Source organism: Epinephelus fuscoguttatus, linkage group LG4, assembly GCF_011397635.1.
Source record: "Epinephelus fuscoguttatus linkage group LG4, E.fuscoguttatus.final_Chr_v1".
NCBI lineage: Eukaryota > Metazoa > Chordata > Actinopteri > Perciformes > Serranidae > Epinephelus > Epinephelus fuscoguttatus.
Genome location: NC_064755.1, coordinates 24,830,836 through 24,850,055, shown reverse-complemented (window position 1 = coordinate 24,850,055; position 19,220 = coordinate 24,830,836). Strand labels below are relative to the sequence as shown.

At 41.8% G+C, this 19,220-nt stretch overlaps 1 protein-coding gene across 1 annotated transcript; it reads left to right on the top strand.

Annotated features, from left to right (window-relative positions):
- The first annotated feature begins 2,058 nt into the window (after window positions 1–2,058).
- On the top strand, window positions 2,059–18,885 carry st8sia2 (ST8 alpha-N-acetyl-neuraminide alpha-2,8-sialyltransferase 2). Its single transcript, XM_049574742.1, has 6 exons — window positions 2,059–2,635; window positions 4,079–4,135; window positions 6,188–6,325; window positions 6,422–6,679; window positions 10,394–10,687; window positions 15,846–18,885. Exons 1-6 carry the CDS (start codon window positions 2,538–2,540, stop codon window positions 16,156–16,158), a joined length of 1,158 nt encoding a protein of 385 aa, XP_049430699.1. The 5' UTR covers window positions 2,059–2,537; the 3' UTR covers window positions 16,159–18,885.
- The last annotated feature ends 335 nt before the right edge of the window (window positions 18,886–19,220 follow it).

Below are 19,220 nucleotides of genomic sequence, written 5' to 3'. Positions count from 1 at the left end.
AGTTTTGAAAATTGCAACAACAGGGCAAGGTCAATGTTTTCATTTGCAACAGAGGAAAAGGTTTGGAAGATAGGTTGTCAGGACTGTGTCAGAGAAGGACAGGATCAGAACATATGAATAACAGTGGCGTTGGCTTGATGACATCTGTCACAGAGAGAGCTTATGTCAGATTTTATTTTCTCAAGCCTCGTCTTAGTCCAGTATACTCTGTGAATAAGCTTTATCTGAATAAGGCTATGGCGAGCACAAATAGAAGTAAAACGGCCTTAGATCTGAACAATGCCCCCTAACCTGGAGTTATGTTAAACAGTGAGCATATGTTGCATTGTTTGTCATTTTGTTTTTGCATAACAGTGTTCAGGTACTGAAATAAATTGTTGTATACTTTATTACACACTTGTGACTATTATCGTGTGATGTGCCCATATGGGGACATCTTTTTTGCCCCCAAAACTACTTATTGTTCAAAGACAATGCTCAGTTTATACTAATCAGGTCCTACTAATCCCAAATAGGTAGAAGAAATTAAAAATGCATATTCAACAAAAATCAAAAAATCAAAGCTTTCAATTTACTGGTCCATCTATGTCCCAACCCTCACCTATGGTCATGAGCTCTGGGTAGTGACCGTAAGAATGAAATCGTGGAAACAAGCGACCACAATGAGTTTTTCTTTTATTCAATATAAAATGCCATAGGCTGGCGCTAATAACGTTAGCATGCTATATTTGTTTGGTAAACGTGTTTAGTATAATACAGCTGATTTTTCGGTGAATTGTGAGCTGTAATGGAGCCAAATTATGTGCCGTTACTTTTGTTAAATGTTGCTGTTGTCCCTGTTTTTATATGAAAACAGGAAGAGATCGCCGGCCGCTAGGCTAATCTACACAATGTAAAATGCCATAGGCTTGTGCTGATAACGTTAGCATGTTGTATTTGTTTGGTAAACGTGTTTAGCATAAGACAGCTGTTTTGACGGTGAACCTTGTGAGCTGTAATGGAGCCAAATTATCTAACGTTACTTTTGTTAAATGTTGCTGTTATCCCTGGAATTATATGAGAAGAGGAAAAGATTGCGGGCTGCTAGGCTAATTTATGTAAAATGCCATTGGCTTGGGCTAATAACGTTAGCATGTTATATTTGTTTGGAAAACGTGTTTAGTATAAGACAGTTATTTTGTCGGTCAACCTTGTGAGCTGTATTGTAGCCAAATTTTGTACCGTTACCTTTGTTAAATGTTGCTGTTGTCCCTGGTTTTATATGAGAAGAGGAAAAGATCGCCAGCCGCCAGGCTAATTTATACAATGGAAAATGCCATAGGCTTCTGCTAATAACGTTAGCATGTTATATTTGTTTGGAAAACGTGTTTAGTACAAGACAGTTGTTTTGTTGGTGAACCTTGTGAGTTGTAATGGAGCTGAATTTTGTAAAGTTACCTGTGTTAAATGTTGCTGTTGTCCTTATATGAGAGGAAAAGATGGCCGGCCGCTAGGCTAATTTATTTTTGAGATAGGGTGAGGAGCTCGGAGTAGAGCCGCTGCTCAGAGGTCAGAGGTCAGTTGAGGTGGTTTGGGCATCTGATCAGGATGCCTCTGGACACCTCCTGTTACAGGTGTTTCTAGCACGTCTCACTGGTAGGAGGCCCCGGGGCAGAACCAGAACACACTAGAAGGACTGTATCTCATCTGGCCCGGGAACGCCTTGGGGTCCCCCAGGAGGAGCTGGAAAGCTTTGCTGGGGAGAGGGACGTATGGAGTGCTATTGGCTCCGGATAAGCAGATGAAAATGGATGGATGGATGGATGGATGGATATCAAACAAAAGCTGTGTCCTCGGGAGGTTAAAAATTTAAGCAAAGTACAAGTAGGCCTGCATTAAAACTGCACTAAAGCACAGTGCTGAAGATACCCTCCACCACTGGTCGCTATAAAAAGATGTCCCCATTAAATTCATTATGTGTCTGATCTACTGGGGCTCACTCAGTGCGTTTGGTGGCCACATGGGCTTCACTGAGGCTTTGACCTCTATAAAACCGCACTCTCTGTGTTGGGATATGAGGATATGAGTCTACTTGTCTCCTGCACCTGCCTGCCTGACTCCACACTGCAGTCTTACACCTTCCTCTTTAGTGTGCCAACTAACACCTGGAGAGTGAAATCAAACCGGCTGGTGTTAAAGATGGAGCTGTTGGCCGCTGCGCCTTTAAGACTGCATGTGGTCTACATCTCGCTGCTCCCATGGCAGGCTCTGTAGGTGCACGCTTTCAAAGTTTGACTGGGGAATAGGGGGGGTAACAGTGGAGACGGCAGCAGCATCGCCCCGCCGGGAAACAGACACCAGGAAATTATCATCTGAGGAGAGACGGGTTTGGAAAAAGGACCGCAGCTCGCCTGGGAGTGTCCGACTCCGGCGATAAGAACAATGGGAGAGATGGCTGAGCGGATTTTCGATTTCTAAATGGGAAACACAAGAAGGTTAATGTAACACAGTGTTTGCTGGAAGGAGGGACTCCCGGCTGCAGCCTGCCCCCCTCAGCCATGCCGCTCGTATTCCGCACGCTGTTGTTCGGCTTTGTAACGCTGCTGGTTGTGGTTTTGATAATTGATGATATTGCAGAAGTGGAGGAAGAAACTGCGTAAGTAGCCCACCGTAATTCACCCATGCATTGTGTATGTGAGTGTGTGTGTGTCTATTGTTTTCATGTCCAGCAGGTTATTCCCTCACAGGATTGAATCAGTGAAGTGGTGCTGAGGGGGAGAGGAAAAAAATTAAATGAGTGAAATAAATGAGTTTATGTGAATTGAATTGAAGTTTGGAGTTGAATGCAGAGTGTGTGTGGTTTGTTTCTACATTTGTAACACTTGGGTGCAGCAGTAGCAGCTGTTCCGACAGCAGCCTGCCTGGGTCTCCAAGGATTAGGCTATTTGTCTTGCAGCAGCCTGCATGCGGGATAGGATACATTTACACTATAGAGTATTGAGTGTGTGTGTGTGTGCATGTGTGTGTGTGGGAGAGAAAGAGAGAGAGAGGGAGAGGAGGGGGCAAAAGATTGGAAACAAAAGAGGCTTTCCTTCTCTCTTTTCTTTTCTCTTTTTCATTTTCCAGACTTTGAAATGTTGAGCAGTGCAGCAGGAATCTTTCAAGTCACGCACATGCCCCACTTGCATTTGACCCGCAAGAAAATACATTCTTAATTTAGCACCAAAATACTTCTGTCACATGTAAAAACCAACCAGTGCAACATCCTCATCTCCCTCTCATCATCATCATCATCATCATCATCACCACCACCACTGCTCCAAAGATGCTGTGCTACCTGAACAGCAAAAATGACTTTTTCTTTTATTATTATAAAAATGCCTCTGTGAAGCTTTTAGATTCTCACATTTCCCTTTCAGCAAGAACATTTTGTTTTGAATGCAATTACCCGGCTGTGGCTCACGTTGTAATGAGGTCATATTGGTTTGTGATTCGCCGTGGGAGAAGAACCAGAACCAATTCCACTTCTGCATAAATGAAGCTTAACACAATTATAACAAAATATTTAAAGCCACCAGGATTGTTACACAGCCCACCTGTCTGTCAGAGCACCACTCTTCTGTCTCAGTTTTCTCGCTCCTTCAAGACAAGCCGGCAGCTTGTCACGATTTTATCACATGTGACCAAGGTCATGATTGCAAAACAGACTGATCTGGGTGCATATACAGCGTGTTTACTGTAAATGCATATCGGCTGGCGCGTTCAACGCCCCTGTAAAGAGATAGCTCACTTCCCTGCGAAAAAGAAAACCTCCTTTCAGTATAATGGGGCTCCATTAAGGCCACATTTCTCCTCATTACATCAGCAAATGGGCCCACAGTGGATTGCTTTAAAAATACCTTGATGCATGCTTTCCACCTTCATTCTGTCTTAAAAGACGGAAATACAATATGGCTGGCGTTGAATACAGTGGGTGCATTACTGTTACAGGATATGATTACAGGATGGATTTTTTAGCATCAGTCCATTATCAACCAAGGCTTCAGGCTGCATGATGTGAGCTATAATTCAGTCTAAATTGCTCTTTTTTATCTTCTAGAAATGCTGGACATTCAAAGAAGATGAACTTGCACCAGCTCATCCCTAAACCACAAAGGTCTGACATCTAATTATCTCCATGCACACACACACATGTATGCGCACATACATATGCATATAGCCGCAGACCACCAGTGGGGAGCTCACTGGTCTTCCTGTATAATTTTTTTACAGTCTACACTGGTCATTTGATTCCTGTGCAGCCTTGACAGTGAGTCATTCACAGTGAGCGTCTCATTACTTTTTACAGTGCGAAGGCAGCTGCTATAAATACCCATCAATGTGGTGGTGCCTGTGTGATAACACAAACATCTGCCATGAGAATAAGGCTGAATTAAAAATGCCGTGATTCAAATAACATCAACAACAGTGACTTAAAATTATTCTAAGCCTCATTGAAGCAAAGTCAAGGAAGGTCAATTGTCTTTATATACAGTGGTGGAGGAATTATTCAGATCCTTTGACTGAATAAAAGCAGGAATTGGCTTTGTAAAAATAGTCCATCACAGGTAAAAGTCCTGCTTAATAAGGTAGATAAGTACTGATGCAAGGGATGGGATGATACACGATTTTATCGCGGTCGCAATAAGTTGATCACGGTGAATTTCCATTACCGGGTAATTGTAAATATCGTGTCCAGAAGCACCCAAAAAGACTGTTGGGTAACCAACAATTAAAGAGACTCTGCAAAAACAGGCTGCAGTGATACTAAGAAGCATGACTTTTTACAGTGTTTGTTTTTCTCTAAAATTGATGTTTAGTAAAAAACAAAAGGTTTGTCTTATCTGTGATGCAATAAAAAAATATTTCTTTCTTAACAAACTTTAACAACTTAATAACTTACAGCATCTGTATGAAGAGAGGGTCACTTCTAAAGCTCTGTCTATTGTCACAGACTCTCTACATCCCCTCCATGTTTTGCCTCCTTAAATGTAGGACTGAGCGTTACAGATCTTCCTTTGTCCCGTCTGCTATCGCTTATCTTAACCAGCAGTGACCACTAATTGTCCATGATTTACCCCTGACAGTGTGTGATACTGGATTCTGTGTTTTATGTCCTGTACTGTATGTTTTGTTGTGCTCATGACTACTGTCTGTATCTCAAATTGCTCCTTGGGGACATAAAAATTTTACCTTACCTTACCTTACCTTACCTTACCTTAAGAGTTTTAAGCATATTTTGACGATTATCAGGTTGATATCATGAATGGCAATTATTTTGGCCAGGATAATCGTGACATTAATTGTCGCTGAAATGTAGTGAAATTATCAAAAAGAAACATTATGGAGTAAATGGCTTTAATCAGTGTTATATCATTATATTAGGATCTCATGTATAAAATCTCACTGCACAATACAGTTAGTAGCTAAAGCTGTAAAAATGAGTGTAGTCATGACTGGCTTATAAGACAGCGGGCCTCTGGGCACAGATATGCAAAAGACCCCACTGCCTCTCCTACGTAGGAGCAAGACACACGGACTTTGTGGTGGTTTTGCCTCTTTAATCGTTTGTTTTGTGTCATTTTGAAGTCATTTTGCGTCTCTTTGTAGTTGTTTTGTGTCCCTTTGTAGTCCTTTTGTGTCTCTTTGAAGATGTTTTGTGTCTCTTTGAAATCATTTTGTGTCTCTTTGTAGTTCCTTTGCATCTCTTTGTGGTCTTTGTGTCTCTTTGAGGTTGGTATGTGTTACTTTGAGTTATATTTTGCATGTGACCCTTAGATTTTGGGCCCACAGGCCCGTCCAGTAATCTATCCTTGAGTGTAGTACAATAACAAAGTACAATACATGTATTGGAGTAGCAGTACAAATTAGCACAAAAGAGCAAAGCTTTAGTTACTAATGAAGAAGTACCCAACATATGTACTTCAGTAAATGTACCTAGTTACATTCCACCACTGTGAATATAACCCACACTCCTAAATTTGTCTCAGAGGGATTTACAGTCTGTACATGTGACACCCTCCATTCGCATAGGAAAAATAAAAATAACCTTTTAATAAGAAGGAAAAGAAGGAGAAATTCACAACACACATGGACCAAATAACAAGATTTTTGTTTGTTGTTGATTCATAGTAGTGTGTCATTAACGTGTCTTTCCATTCTCCTATAGAAAGGCTGCAGCACACGTGGATCCAACGGCTCTGTCGAGATTGAAAGATGTAAATCACCTCAGTCCGAGCTACAGTAACACCACAAGGCTCTCGTCAAACGGCTGGACCTTCAACAAGACCCTCTCCAACCTCATCAGGCAGACTCATCACTCTCCATTATTGCCTCGACATATTTTCACACTCGACTAAGCAGAGTGTTTCATAAAGCTTTTTTTTTCTCTTCTATTTCACAGAAAGAATATTCTGAGATTTCTTGATCCGGAGAGAGACATCTCGATTCTGAAGGGCACGCTGAAACCAGGAGACATCATCCACTATGTGTTTGATCGCCACAGCACCACAAACATCTCAGAGAATCTCTACCGTCTTTTGCCAACTGTGTCCCCCATGAAGAACCAACATCACAGGCGCTGCGCCATTGTGGGAAACTCTGGGATCCTACTGAACAGCAGCTGTGGACCTGACATCGACTCACACGACTTTGTTATCAGGTATATTTTTTTTCCCCCACAGAAACAGCATAAGTGATTTCAGGGCTGGAAGTCTTCCACTTGAAATAAATCATAAAACATGCGAGTCAAAGTGGGCTGTAATTGAAATGGATTAGCACATTAGTTTCAGTTTTAGGTTTATCTCACTTTACTGAGAGTCTAATTCACATTGGAATGATAATCACTTTCCCGAGTTCTCGGTTTAATTCAGGTTTAGGGTCGGTGCTCACACAGCTGGAAATATATTAATTGCACTTGTGAAAAAGCTGTCAAAGCTTTTTAATGATTCAAAGTTGGAAAACGAGCTGCCGGACTGAGTGCAATTAAATGCATGATTATACATTAAACTGACATTTTGAAAAGCCTTTGCATCCACCAGAAACACATTGTGCTTTTCAGAGAAACACCGGCGCTCTCAGGGGTCCTGCTCTCATTTACCAGAGAGTCATGTTTGTGAAGCCATCAGCCGGCTCTGTTTTATGTTTAAGGAGTCGCTGAGTGGGTTATTTATCACTATTCATACTTGTCATTGGAGGAAAATAAATCTGTCTAGGGTTTATTATAATGAAGGATGCTGAAAACAAAAATCTCTGGTTGGGATTCTGTGCAGAGCTAGGAACAATCAAAGAAAACATGCACTATCTGCGGAGGTACCTACTGTGAGAAACATCCTCTAATAAATCAATGACCTTAATGTTGTTGTATAAATGGAGCAGGAAGTAGCTGTCTGTGGTAGCACCTCAATGAGCTGATTGATCGATGGCTGAAAAGGCCTTGAAATCCTTGTGTGTCCCTTTTTTACTCTGAAATTGATTCTGTTTTCGGAGCATCTTGTCTTTTCTAAGTGCTGCGATGTTATGCTGATGAGGAGAGGTCATGATTTCCGGACCACGGCAGCATGATAATCGCGCCGGGGCACGGCGGTAATGGTTGGCTGAAGGCAGACAACAGCGAACGTGGCATTTTGAGAAGCTGAGGAATTTGCTCTGGCATTCACGTATCAGATAGGAAGATAACGCCTCGGCTAAATATAGTTCTCTGCTCTATGTTGGGGTTTCCACAAAGTAGGTTAACAGTGTTTTGGGTTATAGATTACTTCAGCTCAGCGTTGTGATAATGGAATGGAATCGTTCGGCATACTTGGGCAATTTATTGGATCTTTCAGAAATAAATTAGAGTCAGCCGATGGTGTGCATTTCTCACGCTTTCTCTTTGGGTGTACTCTTTGAACCAGCTGTTTTTCTAAAGCAGGTACATCAGCTGTCATAGTGTACGGCAACCATTAAGCCGTAAAATAACACAAAGCCCCAGTCTGTGAGAACCATGCATTTTCAGATAACTCAAGAATTAAATGTTCTTTTACTTCTTACACTAAACAACAGAATGTACTGGATTAAATGTGCCAATGCTTAAATGTTGATGTTCTGGAAATATAGGGTTTTCACTGGCCACAGGTGTATGTATAGGTGTGCATTTCGGACAGGGGTCTAGGGGACATGTACCCCTTAATATTTAGAACATGTGCATTTGTCCCCCCCTAGCAGAGGACTTTGATTTTAACAAAATTAAACACATTTACCCCCCAAAATTGATGCAGAAAAGCACAAAATGGTGCATAAAAATTCACCAGAATGCAGAAAAATTAAGCATTTAATGCACAAAATTTTCTGGCAGAGGACCTCCAAACTCCCCGTTTCATGTGTCCCTCCCAATCCCGAAACCTACACCCTTGCGTGTGTGTAAATTAGAAAATGTTAAGCTGTTAAAAACAAGCACTCCTGGTTTGTTTTCCTGCCACGCTGCAGAGAATAGAGATGCCTCACCATGAAGATAATTACTGGCTTTGTGTTTTCTGGTGTTTACTTGGAGGCCGAGGTTAACATCAATAAACAAAATGCCACCCTGCTTTTCTGTTGAATTTCACTTGCATTTCTGCTCTGTTTCACTCCGGGTGGAAATGTCTGCGGGGCAAATGGTTTAACTGGCGTAAGGACATAAACAGATGGATGGTAAACTGAAGGGGGAAAACAAGATAAAAGTGTCTCAGTGAGGTGTGAGCTGAGGGAAGATTAAGAGTTTCGAAAAGGTATATGTCTGAAGTTAATTAGGCATTGGAGAGTGGCAGCTTTAGTCATTGTTATCAGCTCGTGAAATTAAAGACCTATTATAATAACGCTGGTGCATATCATAATTCAGGCTCACATTAAGGACAGGTATGATTAAAGTGTAGATTTTAGGCTTTCATTTAAGCTGTCTTGGGAGTCTGTTGACTGAAGACTGCGGCATTATGAACTGCATATGATTCTTATCATTGTCATCTCTTGCATTAATTACATCTGTTTTAAAGGTATACTACGCAGGATTGTTGGCTACTGTTTGTAAAGACATTCGCCAGCAAAAGCCAACCAAGTAACCCACCCAAGATTCACTCTCATTTTTCATGTTCGCCTCCCTATACTTCCTTTCTTTCGCACTGTGTCTCTGGATGCCTGCTGCTTAGGGTCTGGCACCTGGTTGCTACCTTTTTATAAAGCTTGACCTCACCTGAGCACTGTGGGGGTACACGCCCATAAACGTCCCGAACAGAGAGAAGTAAGGAGTAAGGAGCCTTTCAAAGCACTCAAGGACACCTTACAAGACACCGTTAAAAAACAATCTATGTATCCATAGATCATAAAATTCCATAATATACAATAAAAGTTAATAAAATGACTAGACAGAAAATAAATAATAAATATTGGGTGTAAACTCATCATTATAAAATCATCATCAGTGCAAGTCTCAATATGTGTGCCACCATTAAATCAGACTGAATATGCCAGCTTGAAAAGGTGTGTTTTCAGACGGGATTTGAAGGTGGAAAGGGAGTCAATATTGCGAATGTCCTGGGGGAGAGAGTTCCAGAGGCGGGGGGCAGAACGGTTGAAGGCTTGTGAACCCAAGGTAGTCAAGCAGGCAGATGGTGATGTGAGTTGGATTGCAGAAGAGGCTCTAAGAGTACGGGAGGGTGTGTAGATATGAAGGAGTTCAGACAGGTAAGAAGGGGCTTGATTATGAAGGGCCTCAAAGGTGAGAAGCAGAATCGTGAAATTGATGCGGTCTTTAACAGGAAGCCAGTGAATAGTATACAGCATAGCACAGTATATCTTTAATGTTTCTCCACTCTTTTATTCTTTTTTTTTTTTTTTTTTTTTTTACATTTCACTTGTCACTCATGTCATAGATTACCAAAACGAATGAGGGAACAGGCTCTGCTCGGTCTTTATATTGAGTTTCTTGAAGTCCTTCAGGGTGCTACCAGACCGGATCAAAAGTCTGTAGAAATCACATATAGGCTGAGCACTTTAATTAAATCAGTCCACTAGACATTTCAGGCTCTGCCTTCTTCAGCAAACTTGCCTCTTAATACGAAGAAAAATGTAAGAAAATTTGATTGCTGGTTCTATATGCAGTGTAAATCACTAAGTCTGAGCTTAAGGGGAAACTTTAGGGAGAATTAGGAGTGTTAACTATATGACAGACCTGCTGTTGCCTCCAAAGAACTTTCTTATATTTGTAAAACTTACACAAAGCTGGTTTGAAGCTGTGTTGCTCATTGTGGTCTTACACTTTGCTTTATATTCTCAGATGTGTATGGTAGAGAGAAGCCAGATATTAAAGGAAATAATTTCACATTTCCTGATTCTGAAATCAAGTGGCGTGTCTTGTTTTAAGGTGTAACCTGGCACCTGTGGAGGAGTACTCTCGGGACGTGGGGTGGCGGACCAACTTGGTAACCATGAACCCTTCAGTGGTGCAGCGGGCCTTCCAGGACCTGGTCAGCCAAGAGTGGAGGGATCGCTTCCTGCAGCGGCTTCAAAGCCTCAGTGGCAGCGTGCTGTGGATCCCGGCCTTCATGGCCAAGGGGGGAGAGGAGCGCGTGGAGTGGGCCCTTCGTCTCATCCTGCTGCACACCGTGGACGTCCGCACCGCTTTCCCCTCGCTGCGCCTTCTCCACGCTGTCAGAGGGTAAGACACAGCTCAGGCTGGCAGCCGCTGATCCTGGAGTGCTGCGTCTCTTAAGAACACCTGTGAGCAGCATAATGAAGGGGTTGGCAAACTCTAATCTGCAGCCCAGGTGGCTATTTTTAAACAGAGCATTAAAGCTGATCTCCAGGGGCAGTTGGTATGAATACGCTACGCGGTCTCTCTTCACTCACTGTGCACCTGGAGCCGTTCCACCAAATCGGTCTTGATCAAGCGTGAAATGTGTCTTTGTGTGACTCTGCTCACATCCTGATGTTAAGAAGGTGTAATGTTTACCATATTCCCCGTTTTAATTTAGTGTGTTAACATGCTAATATTTTCTAATTAGCAGTAAACACAAAGTACAACTGAGACTGATGGGGATGTCATTAGTTTTGCAGGTATTTGCTCAGAAACCAAAGAGAAAGACAAATCAAAGGAGACGTATGCGACATTCAGAGCATATCAAGTGGCGTTTTCAGTCCTGAGGAACTTTTTCATAGTTCTAAGAATCACCCTTTTTGTTGTGATCGCAAAGCAAGAACTGGGAGTGAACACAGTCCTTAGAACTCTGTGTTGAGGGACTTTTGTAGCTCCTATTTCAGAGTAGGTACTCTCCCAGCACAAGAGGAACAATGAGTGATGTAAGTGTGCAGTGATTGGTTAAATGCAGCCAGTGCAGCAAAGAATGTTTCTTTTTGGTTCTCCATTCACTGTAAAGGTATGTAACTTAATGAGATGATGACAACTAATTGATCCTTCCGCAGAAGCAGGGCATAAAATTAACATTTTACCTCATCTACCATTGGCTAGCAACCTCCAAAAATTTACTGGCCAAACATATTTTTCATCAGCCAAATAAAAAAATTGTGCCTTATTTGACAAAAAATAATTACCTTACGTTTTTAGTATGAAAATCCAACTTTAGGAAAATCCAACCCTGTCCTCTGTGTTTCTTTGGCGTGCTGGTGTTGGTGTGCGGGTCGTAGGTCAGCCATGACCACGGCTGGCCAGCCTTGTCTAGTTTCCGTTTTTCAATAAAATGCCATGCGACATTTGTACTGTAACTGTCTGTTCTTCTTGTCCAAGTCCAACATGTTCATCTTCATTTTTTTCCTCTTTTCTGGCGGTGGCTTCATGGCAGAAATGTGTCACCACATCTTGCTCAGAAGTTACCATAGAATGCCCAGGAAACATGTTCCGGTAGCTGACGTCATGCGTTCCCGGCACATGTACAATAAGCTGTGAGGGTCAAAATAGTCTGACACAGGGGCGTCGGTGGCTTAGTGGTAGAGCAGGCGCCCCATGTACAAGGCTGTTGCCGCAGCGGCCCGGGTTCAACTCCAGCCTGTGGCCCTTTGCTGCATGTCACTTCATCTCTCTCCCCCCCTTTCACGCCTGTCTGTCCTGTCAATTAAAGGCTTAAAAATGCCCCAAAAAATATCTTAAAAAACCCCCCAAAAAAGTAGTCTGACACAGCCAGAGGCGGTCCTGGCTAGTTTTACGCCCTGGGCGAGCCATCCCTCGGCACCCTCACATAGATTGCGCCCTGGGCGGTCGCCCACATTGCCCATAGCAAAAACCGTCCCTGGACACAGCTGGCAGAAATGGTCGAAGCACCTAAAAAACCCACATGTAATTCAAAATTTTACATCGGCCACTGGCGGGTGTGTGTTTTTGTTTTACACGCCAAACTCATTTTTTACCCGCCACTGGCGCTTGGCAGGTGTTATGTTATGCCCTGCGCAGAAGTATTCTTAAACATCGGCAACAGTGCTGATGGAGCTAACTATGTTAAGTGGGATTTATACTTGTGCATTGCCTATATGCAGAGCTTACCGTAGCCTATGCCATTGTGAGTACTTGTGCGGTGGTCATTCCGTGTCACTCCGTAGTTACACCTCCAAAACACAAGTCGGCGTTGGGGTTTCTGTGAAGTGCTATAAAGTTTAGTTGATTCAAAACACACATTAAATATGGCTTAATAGAGATCATTTTAAACACAAGTACACATATCGACTTCACTGTAACTCACAGCATTTACAGACAAACAATTGTCTTTATCTGGACACATTTTCCCCACAAATACAACATACTGTGTTTTTAGCTAATGTTTTTAGCACAAACCTATGGCATTTTACATTGGATAAATTAGCCTAGCTGCTAGCGGCTAACGTTACAAAGGTAATGTTACAAAATTCGGCTCCATTACAGCTCAGTAGATTCACTGACAAAACAACTGTCTTATAGTAAACAAGTTTTCCAAACAAATACAACATGCTAACGTTATTAGCAAGTCTATGGCATTATACATTGTATAAATTAGCCCAGCAAATAGCGGAACTTTCCTCTGCTCATAAGAAGCCAGAATAACTTTAAATGGTATGTGGAGGCTTAACTGTCTTCACAATTTATTGTTTCTTATTTGTGAAATTAAAGAAAATTAAAGCTTTGTTTCCACTGAGGGAAATGGTTTCAGGCTATGGCGTAGGTTCTACATCAACACAGAGCTTATACCATAGGTACGACATCAATTGGACGCAAAGTAGAAATCCCGCTTTAACCAGGGGGAACCCAGCATCCTGATATCAGAGATAACCACCTTACAAACACAGTGCAGAGTAGTGACGATTAGCTAACCAGTGAGATACCCACACGGGACTTACCTGCACTAACATCCACATACAGCTGGACCATCTTTCATGACAACAAATGACAACAAAAGCTTGAATAACAACACACAGAGAGGTAGCGTGACCTCATTCTCTGCTCAGGATACCATTACTCCACTATATCTTTGTATATCAGATAGTGTTTTGCTGTTATATTAATGTTCTGAATGTCACATACAGCTTCTTTTAAATTTATCCCTGAATTTATTCGGAGGTGGACATGAATGTCTGACGCTGGCATGGCTCAAAACAAACAATTTGTGCTTTTATGGCGAGTTACATGCTTTGACCATTTCTCAATTAATCAGCAGCCAGGTGTAGTCCTCTCATCTAACCCTCTGCAAGAAAGCAAATTGGCACATTTCCCAAAATGTCAAGCTATTCCTTTAATTGGAGTTTGTTCTTCAGAGTGTGATCACTGTGGCCAGGTGCTCATCCTCAGCTCCTGAGCTTTGATTCTGACACCGATTTACTGCCACCATTTCTGAAAATCATTTATGAAGGGATCGTTATGCCATACACTTGAATAATGTGCAAAATACTGCTTACTTGTAGCTCCAGACTATGTTATTTAGATATTGTTGTTGTTGACATGCCGGTGCAGTGCCTCAGGAATAGCACAGATAATAAGAAACGCTGTTAAACTGTGGTTGAACAGGACTTGTGTATTTTGTTAATACTAAATAGTTGTGTTGATTTATTTTTGAGCTGGTCAGGGATGCTTTTTTAAGAATGCTTTTTTTGCAGATCTGTCAAATACAGCCTCCTCTGCCTTCAGGCTGTTATAAAATCCCTCTGTGCAATTTTTGTTGCTGTCCTCACTTCTCTTTCATCACAAGCAGACTCTGCTCGGGATCTTTCCCGCTTTGTTAAAAGCTTAACAGCCACTGCTGGTCAGTGACCAAATTATGCCATTTTTTATGCCCCAGCTAACACTCAGTATTGCGAAGGGGAAGAACTGGGCCATTATTTTTGTAGTTTACAGTCTGTTTGATCAGTGTTTTATGAGGGAAAATAATTCGGCTGAAGTCTTCTTAGGGTTGAATCGCATGTCTTTGTCCTTTTTATGGTGGCATCTGATAAATGCTCCCCCTGACCTTGTCTTTCTCAGTGCGACTGAACTTTAGATCCCCATCACGTGCGACAGAGGACAGAGGATCTGCTCATATTCACTCCAACGTAACGCCATATCGGACAATTTCACTGATAATTAGCCCGTCTCCTGTGCTTGTTAAAATGCAGATCACCTGCTGTAGTGTTTGGTTGGATTGTAAACCTGCCCTGTGGAGTTTGCCCTTCATGGCACATGAACTGCTTTAAATAGTACAACCTCTGCATCTCAACACGACCTTCCACGCTAACCACAGAGTGCAGAGCGCCGTAGGAGGCAGCAGTAGCCTCGAGGCAGGAGAAACAAGCGAGTGACTGGAAAGGAAAATGAAGTCGAGGTGAGCGAACATCCGACCACCTGCCCCCTGAAGCTGCTCCTGAGGGCAGCATGTGGCGTCTCACTGTCACAGGAGCAACTTAAGTAGAGGAATGCAATTGTGCAGTGTAGCGCCGGTGTGTGTTTAACATGCTGTAAAACATATCCACCTGAACAAGTAATTAAAGCAACATTCAGTCTAAAAGATTTATTTTTCCCAAAGAAACATAGAGTAAAAGCTCTGCCTGTCTGGAGAGTAGACAAATAGAAATTATTTGTTTCCTGTGCAGATGGCTGCACTAGATTCAAGATTTTTGAGCCAGGAAATGTGAGGAATAATCTTGTTTTCCTGTGTTTCGAATAGGGCTGTGAGAAACCATTCTTTTTATCGTCAATCTATAAAAATGCAATTTCCCAGAGCCTAAAATGACATAAAGAAATTGCTTATTTTGCCCAATCAACACTGCAAAACCCAAAGATATACACTGAGCGATGATATAAAAGACAGAAAAGCAGCAAATATGAACATATCAGAGGCTGGAGCCAGTAAATGTTTGATGTTTTGCTTGTTAAATGATTTAAACTATATATTTTCTATAAAAAAAATGACCCGCTGCCAAGCATCTGCAGATATATGGACTACCAGAGTAAATAACTTGTTAAGAGGAAGATGTTCTGCAGTGTATCCACTGAACAAATAGAAGAAGAGATGAAAAGGTCACTTATTGATTATCTGTGAGCAGAGAGTCCTTGAATGAGCGGCGTGGTGGTCTGCAGCAGAGAAACATATCCGGCAAGCTCTAAATTTTTTACTGGTGTGACTTGTTAGAATTCAGCTCCACTCTGTGTGCTTCGACATACTGTATATCTGGATTAATATCAAAACCCAGAGGGGAAGAAGGTCTTACTGAAGGAGGTAAGTGTAGCGAACACTGACTTAAGTGTGCTCCCTAGAAAAGAGCTCTGGAAACCTTGAACATATTCTTCCTTTTACTGTGTATTTCTCAGTGACACTTGTCGATTCATTGGCTGCAGCGTATCACATACTTGTCTTTGTCAACAGGTACTGGCTGACCAACAATGTCCACATCAAGCGTCCGACCACAGGGCTCCTCATGTACACGCTGGCCACCCGCTTCTGTGAGGAGATCCACCTTTACGGCTTCTGGCCCTTCCCACTCGACCCACAGGGCAAACCGGTCAAATACCACTACTACGATACTCTAAAGTACGAGTACACGTCCAGCTCCAGCCCTCACACCATGCCTTTGGAGTTCAGGACCCTGAGCGCGTTGCACAGACTGGGGGCACTCCGGCTCCACACCGGGGCCTGCGCTGCGGAGAGGAGACCGCAGAAGGAGCTCAAAAGCAAATAGCTTAAAATGAGCATCTCCATGGAAACCACTTTGAGACTGTGGACGAACATTTTTCTTGTTAACGTACTTTTATGAAACTTGAATTAACTTATTTTCAGTAATTGGAATGAACTTTTTCTATTTCAGGCTCTTGTAGTGACTTCTTTCACTGGCGTGTTTTACCTTTAATGAGATTTCTATGGCAACCTTTAAAATAATGAGACCCTTTTTCTGCTCTTCATGAAGGCCCTGTCATGTCCATCTGTCGGCCCCTTTGTTTTCTTAAAGAGACCATTTTAAAAGTCTGTCCGGGTTTCTAGTACAGTTGTAAGTTACAAATGAAGGTTTCAGAACACCTATTTGTGTTTTCAAAATTGGTCATTAGACGCCACAAATTAATATTCCCAGTTTATGATGTGATAGGGCTCCATTAAAGGTGTTTTGTTATTTACCCAGCACGTCAACATCACAAAGAGCTGCTGAATTAACGGCCCCTGTGAGTCACTATATGGGCCACAAGATGGAAACACTTAATAATCAGGGAGGATGTTGATGAGAGGAAAAAGATGTCGGTCAACTGTTTAAACTTTTGTTTTTATTTTTTTAGTGTGATAAACCAACACGTGAAAACACATTTTCCTCTGACAGAGAACATTTTAAACTTTTTTACCTTCTTATAAAGAACCGTCATTGGTGTTCACAGTCCAACATTTCAAAAGTCCACCCACCCAGAGCTGCCATGTGATAACGTCAGGTTACCTTGAGAGCCAAATAATGAAACGGAAGCACGTTGAATTGTATTCAGCTTCTGTGAGGATAAAGAGGGAGTGTACCAGCTGCTCACATAAGAATGTTTACACAGACTTAGCCAGTGGTAAACTCACTTCTGTTAACTCAAAGAACACCAGCCCTGTCTCTGCACTGGAAATGTAAGTATTGAGGTCAGACTGTAGTGGTGTAGTAGTAAGAGGAGCTTATTTTAAATGAATGTATTGGTGATACTCTTACAAAGGTTGTAAGAAATGAGCCCCATAATGTGCTTTAAATAAATTCCTGGTCACAGTTAGCAACAGCTTAAGTGCACTGAGAGGAGGACGACCTGATAACTTATATGCCTTCATTCATTTTAATAACATGAGTTATACCTATTTAGTGTGTTTGGGTAAACCAATATAGGTTGGTACAGATATTTTTAGATATTGATTGACGTTGCCAGTATTTTGTGCCTGTAATCTATAAATTTGACCATTTAAATGTGGACCATTCACATGCCCAGAAAGAAAGGGTTATTCTTCACAGCAGTGGTTCCCAACTGGTGGAGCATGTAAAAAATACACTTTATTTTGTAGTACAGTGAATTTCCAGTATATAGCTTTTATTTTGAAGTGTCATATCCTGCTGTAGAGTTATTGACTAATGGACAGCTACTTGACAGAGACAGCAAACTAGCTCGACCAAACGTTAGTGTGACGCTGAATATATTAAACAGTGTGGACCTGAAACTAAAGGCTCGAGAAATGTGGACCTCGTTGCTGGACCAGTTGGGAACCACTGTTTTACAGGATGGGAAATATAGAAAAAGTGTTTCAATAGTTTCATTTACTTCTGAAACCCAGATATGAATAAACATGAAAAAAAAACAAGTAAATTTGATGGAGATTTAATAAAGGAACAGTGTGTAAGATTATAGGGGATTTAGTGGCATCTGGTGGTGAGGATTGCACATTACAATCAGCTGAAACTTCTCCTGGTTAGAAATCCTAAAGCGTTCATTGTTCAGGAGGTTTTTATTACGAGCCGAATTATCTGCAGAGATCCCATCCTCTCCAAACCAAACTGACCATCTGATTAAAACCAGTAAAAACACTGAATAAAGCAGTTTCACATTATAAATCAGTGATTCTCTGATGCTGTTTGGTTTATCACAGACGAGCTGTGAGCCCAGCGCCTGCATCTGTGAGCTCACCTTTTTTCTCTGATAACTTAAGAGCCAGACATTCAGGAGGTTTTTTACCAGGATCCAAATTATCTGCAGGGGTCTCTTCCTCTCCAGAACAAATAAACTGCGTGACTAAAACCAGTAAAATCACTGAATACTGAAGTTTCTTGTCACAGTGGGGCTGCCAAATACAGTGGCTGATGTGAAAACCCAAATGGCCCTATCAAGAGCCAGTGTATGGTTTCTCCATTATGGGCTACTGTAGAAACATGGCAGTGCAACACGGCAATATCTGTGGATGAGGATCAGCTCCCTATGTAGATATAAATGGCTCATCCTGAGGAAACAAATTCGATCACCTCATACAGTTGCGTAGTGGCCACTCTCTGGTTCCCCACTGGTTAACACATTTAGCTCTGTCAGCACTGTTGCTGTTGTTAGCAGTAATTATGAAGTTAGCTCTGTTAGCTGTTAGCCTCTGGCTCAGCTGAAAACTGTGTCCAGACTATTCATAGTCTCTGAATTTCTAAATAAAGGATGCTCCTTAATCACCATACAGACAGACAGCAAGCCCTTTTGCCCTTTTAACATTTCAGGTAATTATACTAAAGAAAACATACTTATTATGTTATATTCCATTTGCATCAATATATCCCCCGAAATCCTACACGCTGTACCTTCATGGTAAAGGAAGAAACTTAAATTCTGTGTTCATTTTAAGGGTAGTATCAGACAGATTTGACAAACTCAGTTGGGTTTTATTTCTGTACTTTCAAGTACAAAAATCAGTTAAAGTCTTGAAGTTCAGCATTTGCTATGAGGTGTCTTGATACTGGGCTTTCTGCCAAACGCTTTGGGTATTTTTGTGCAACAAAAATGCCTCCTTTAATAAATATTAAGAGAAGTATTCAAATTATTCCAAGAGCTCCGCTTCAAAAACAAGAGGCCTCTCATGCGCTTCCAGCCATGTGATTTATCCATAATAGTGTTGTTTTGACAGGATGCGCCTGTTGACTTGCATGATGGCCAACGCCGCCAGTTAAGTTAAGAATAGACACGAAAGTTGTACCAGCGACGTGAGCAGTCTGAAGCAATGAAAGGTTTATTTGTGAGAGCTTGTCTGAGCTCGGCATAAATAGAAACG

Excerpts from the sequence above, each read along its gene's own strand:
- st8sia2 (XM_049574742.1), top strand. The coding sequence starts at position 2,538 with ATGCCGCTCGTATTCCGCACGCTGTTGTTCGGCTTTGTAACGCTGCTG. Across the intron at positions 4,136-6,187 it reads CTCATCCCTAAACCACAAAG|AAAGGCTGCAGCACACGTGG; the intron begins GTCTGACATCTA and ends ATTCTCCTATAG. Across the intron at positions 10,688-15,845 it reads CTTCTCCACGCTGTCAGAGG|GTACTGGCTGACCAACAATG; the intron begins GTAAGACACAGC and ends CTTTGTCAACAG.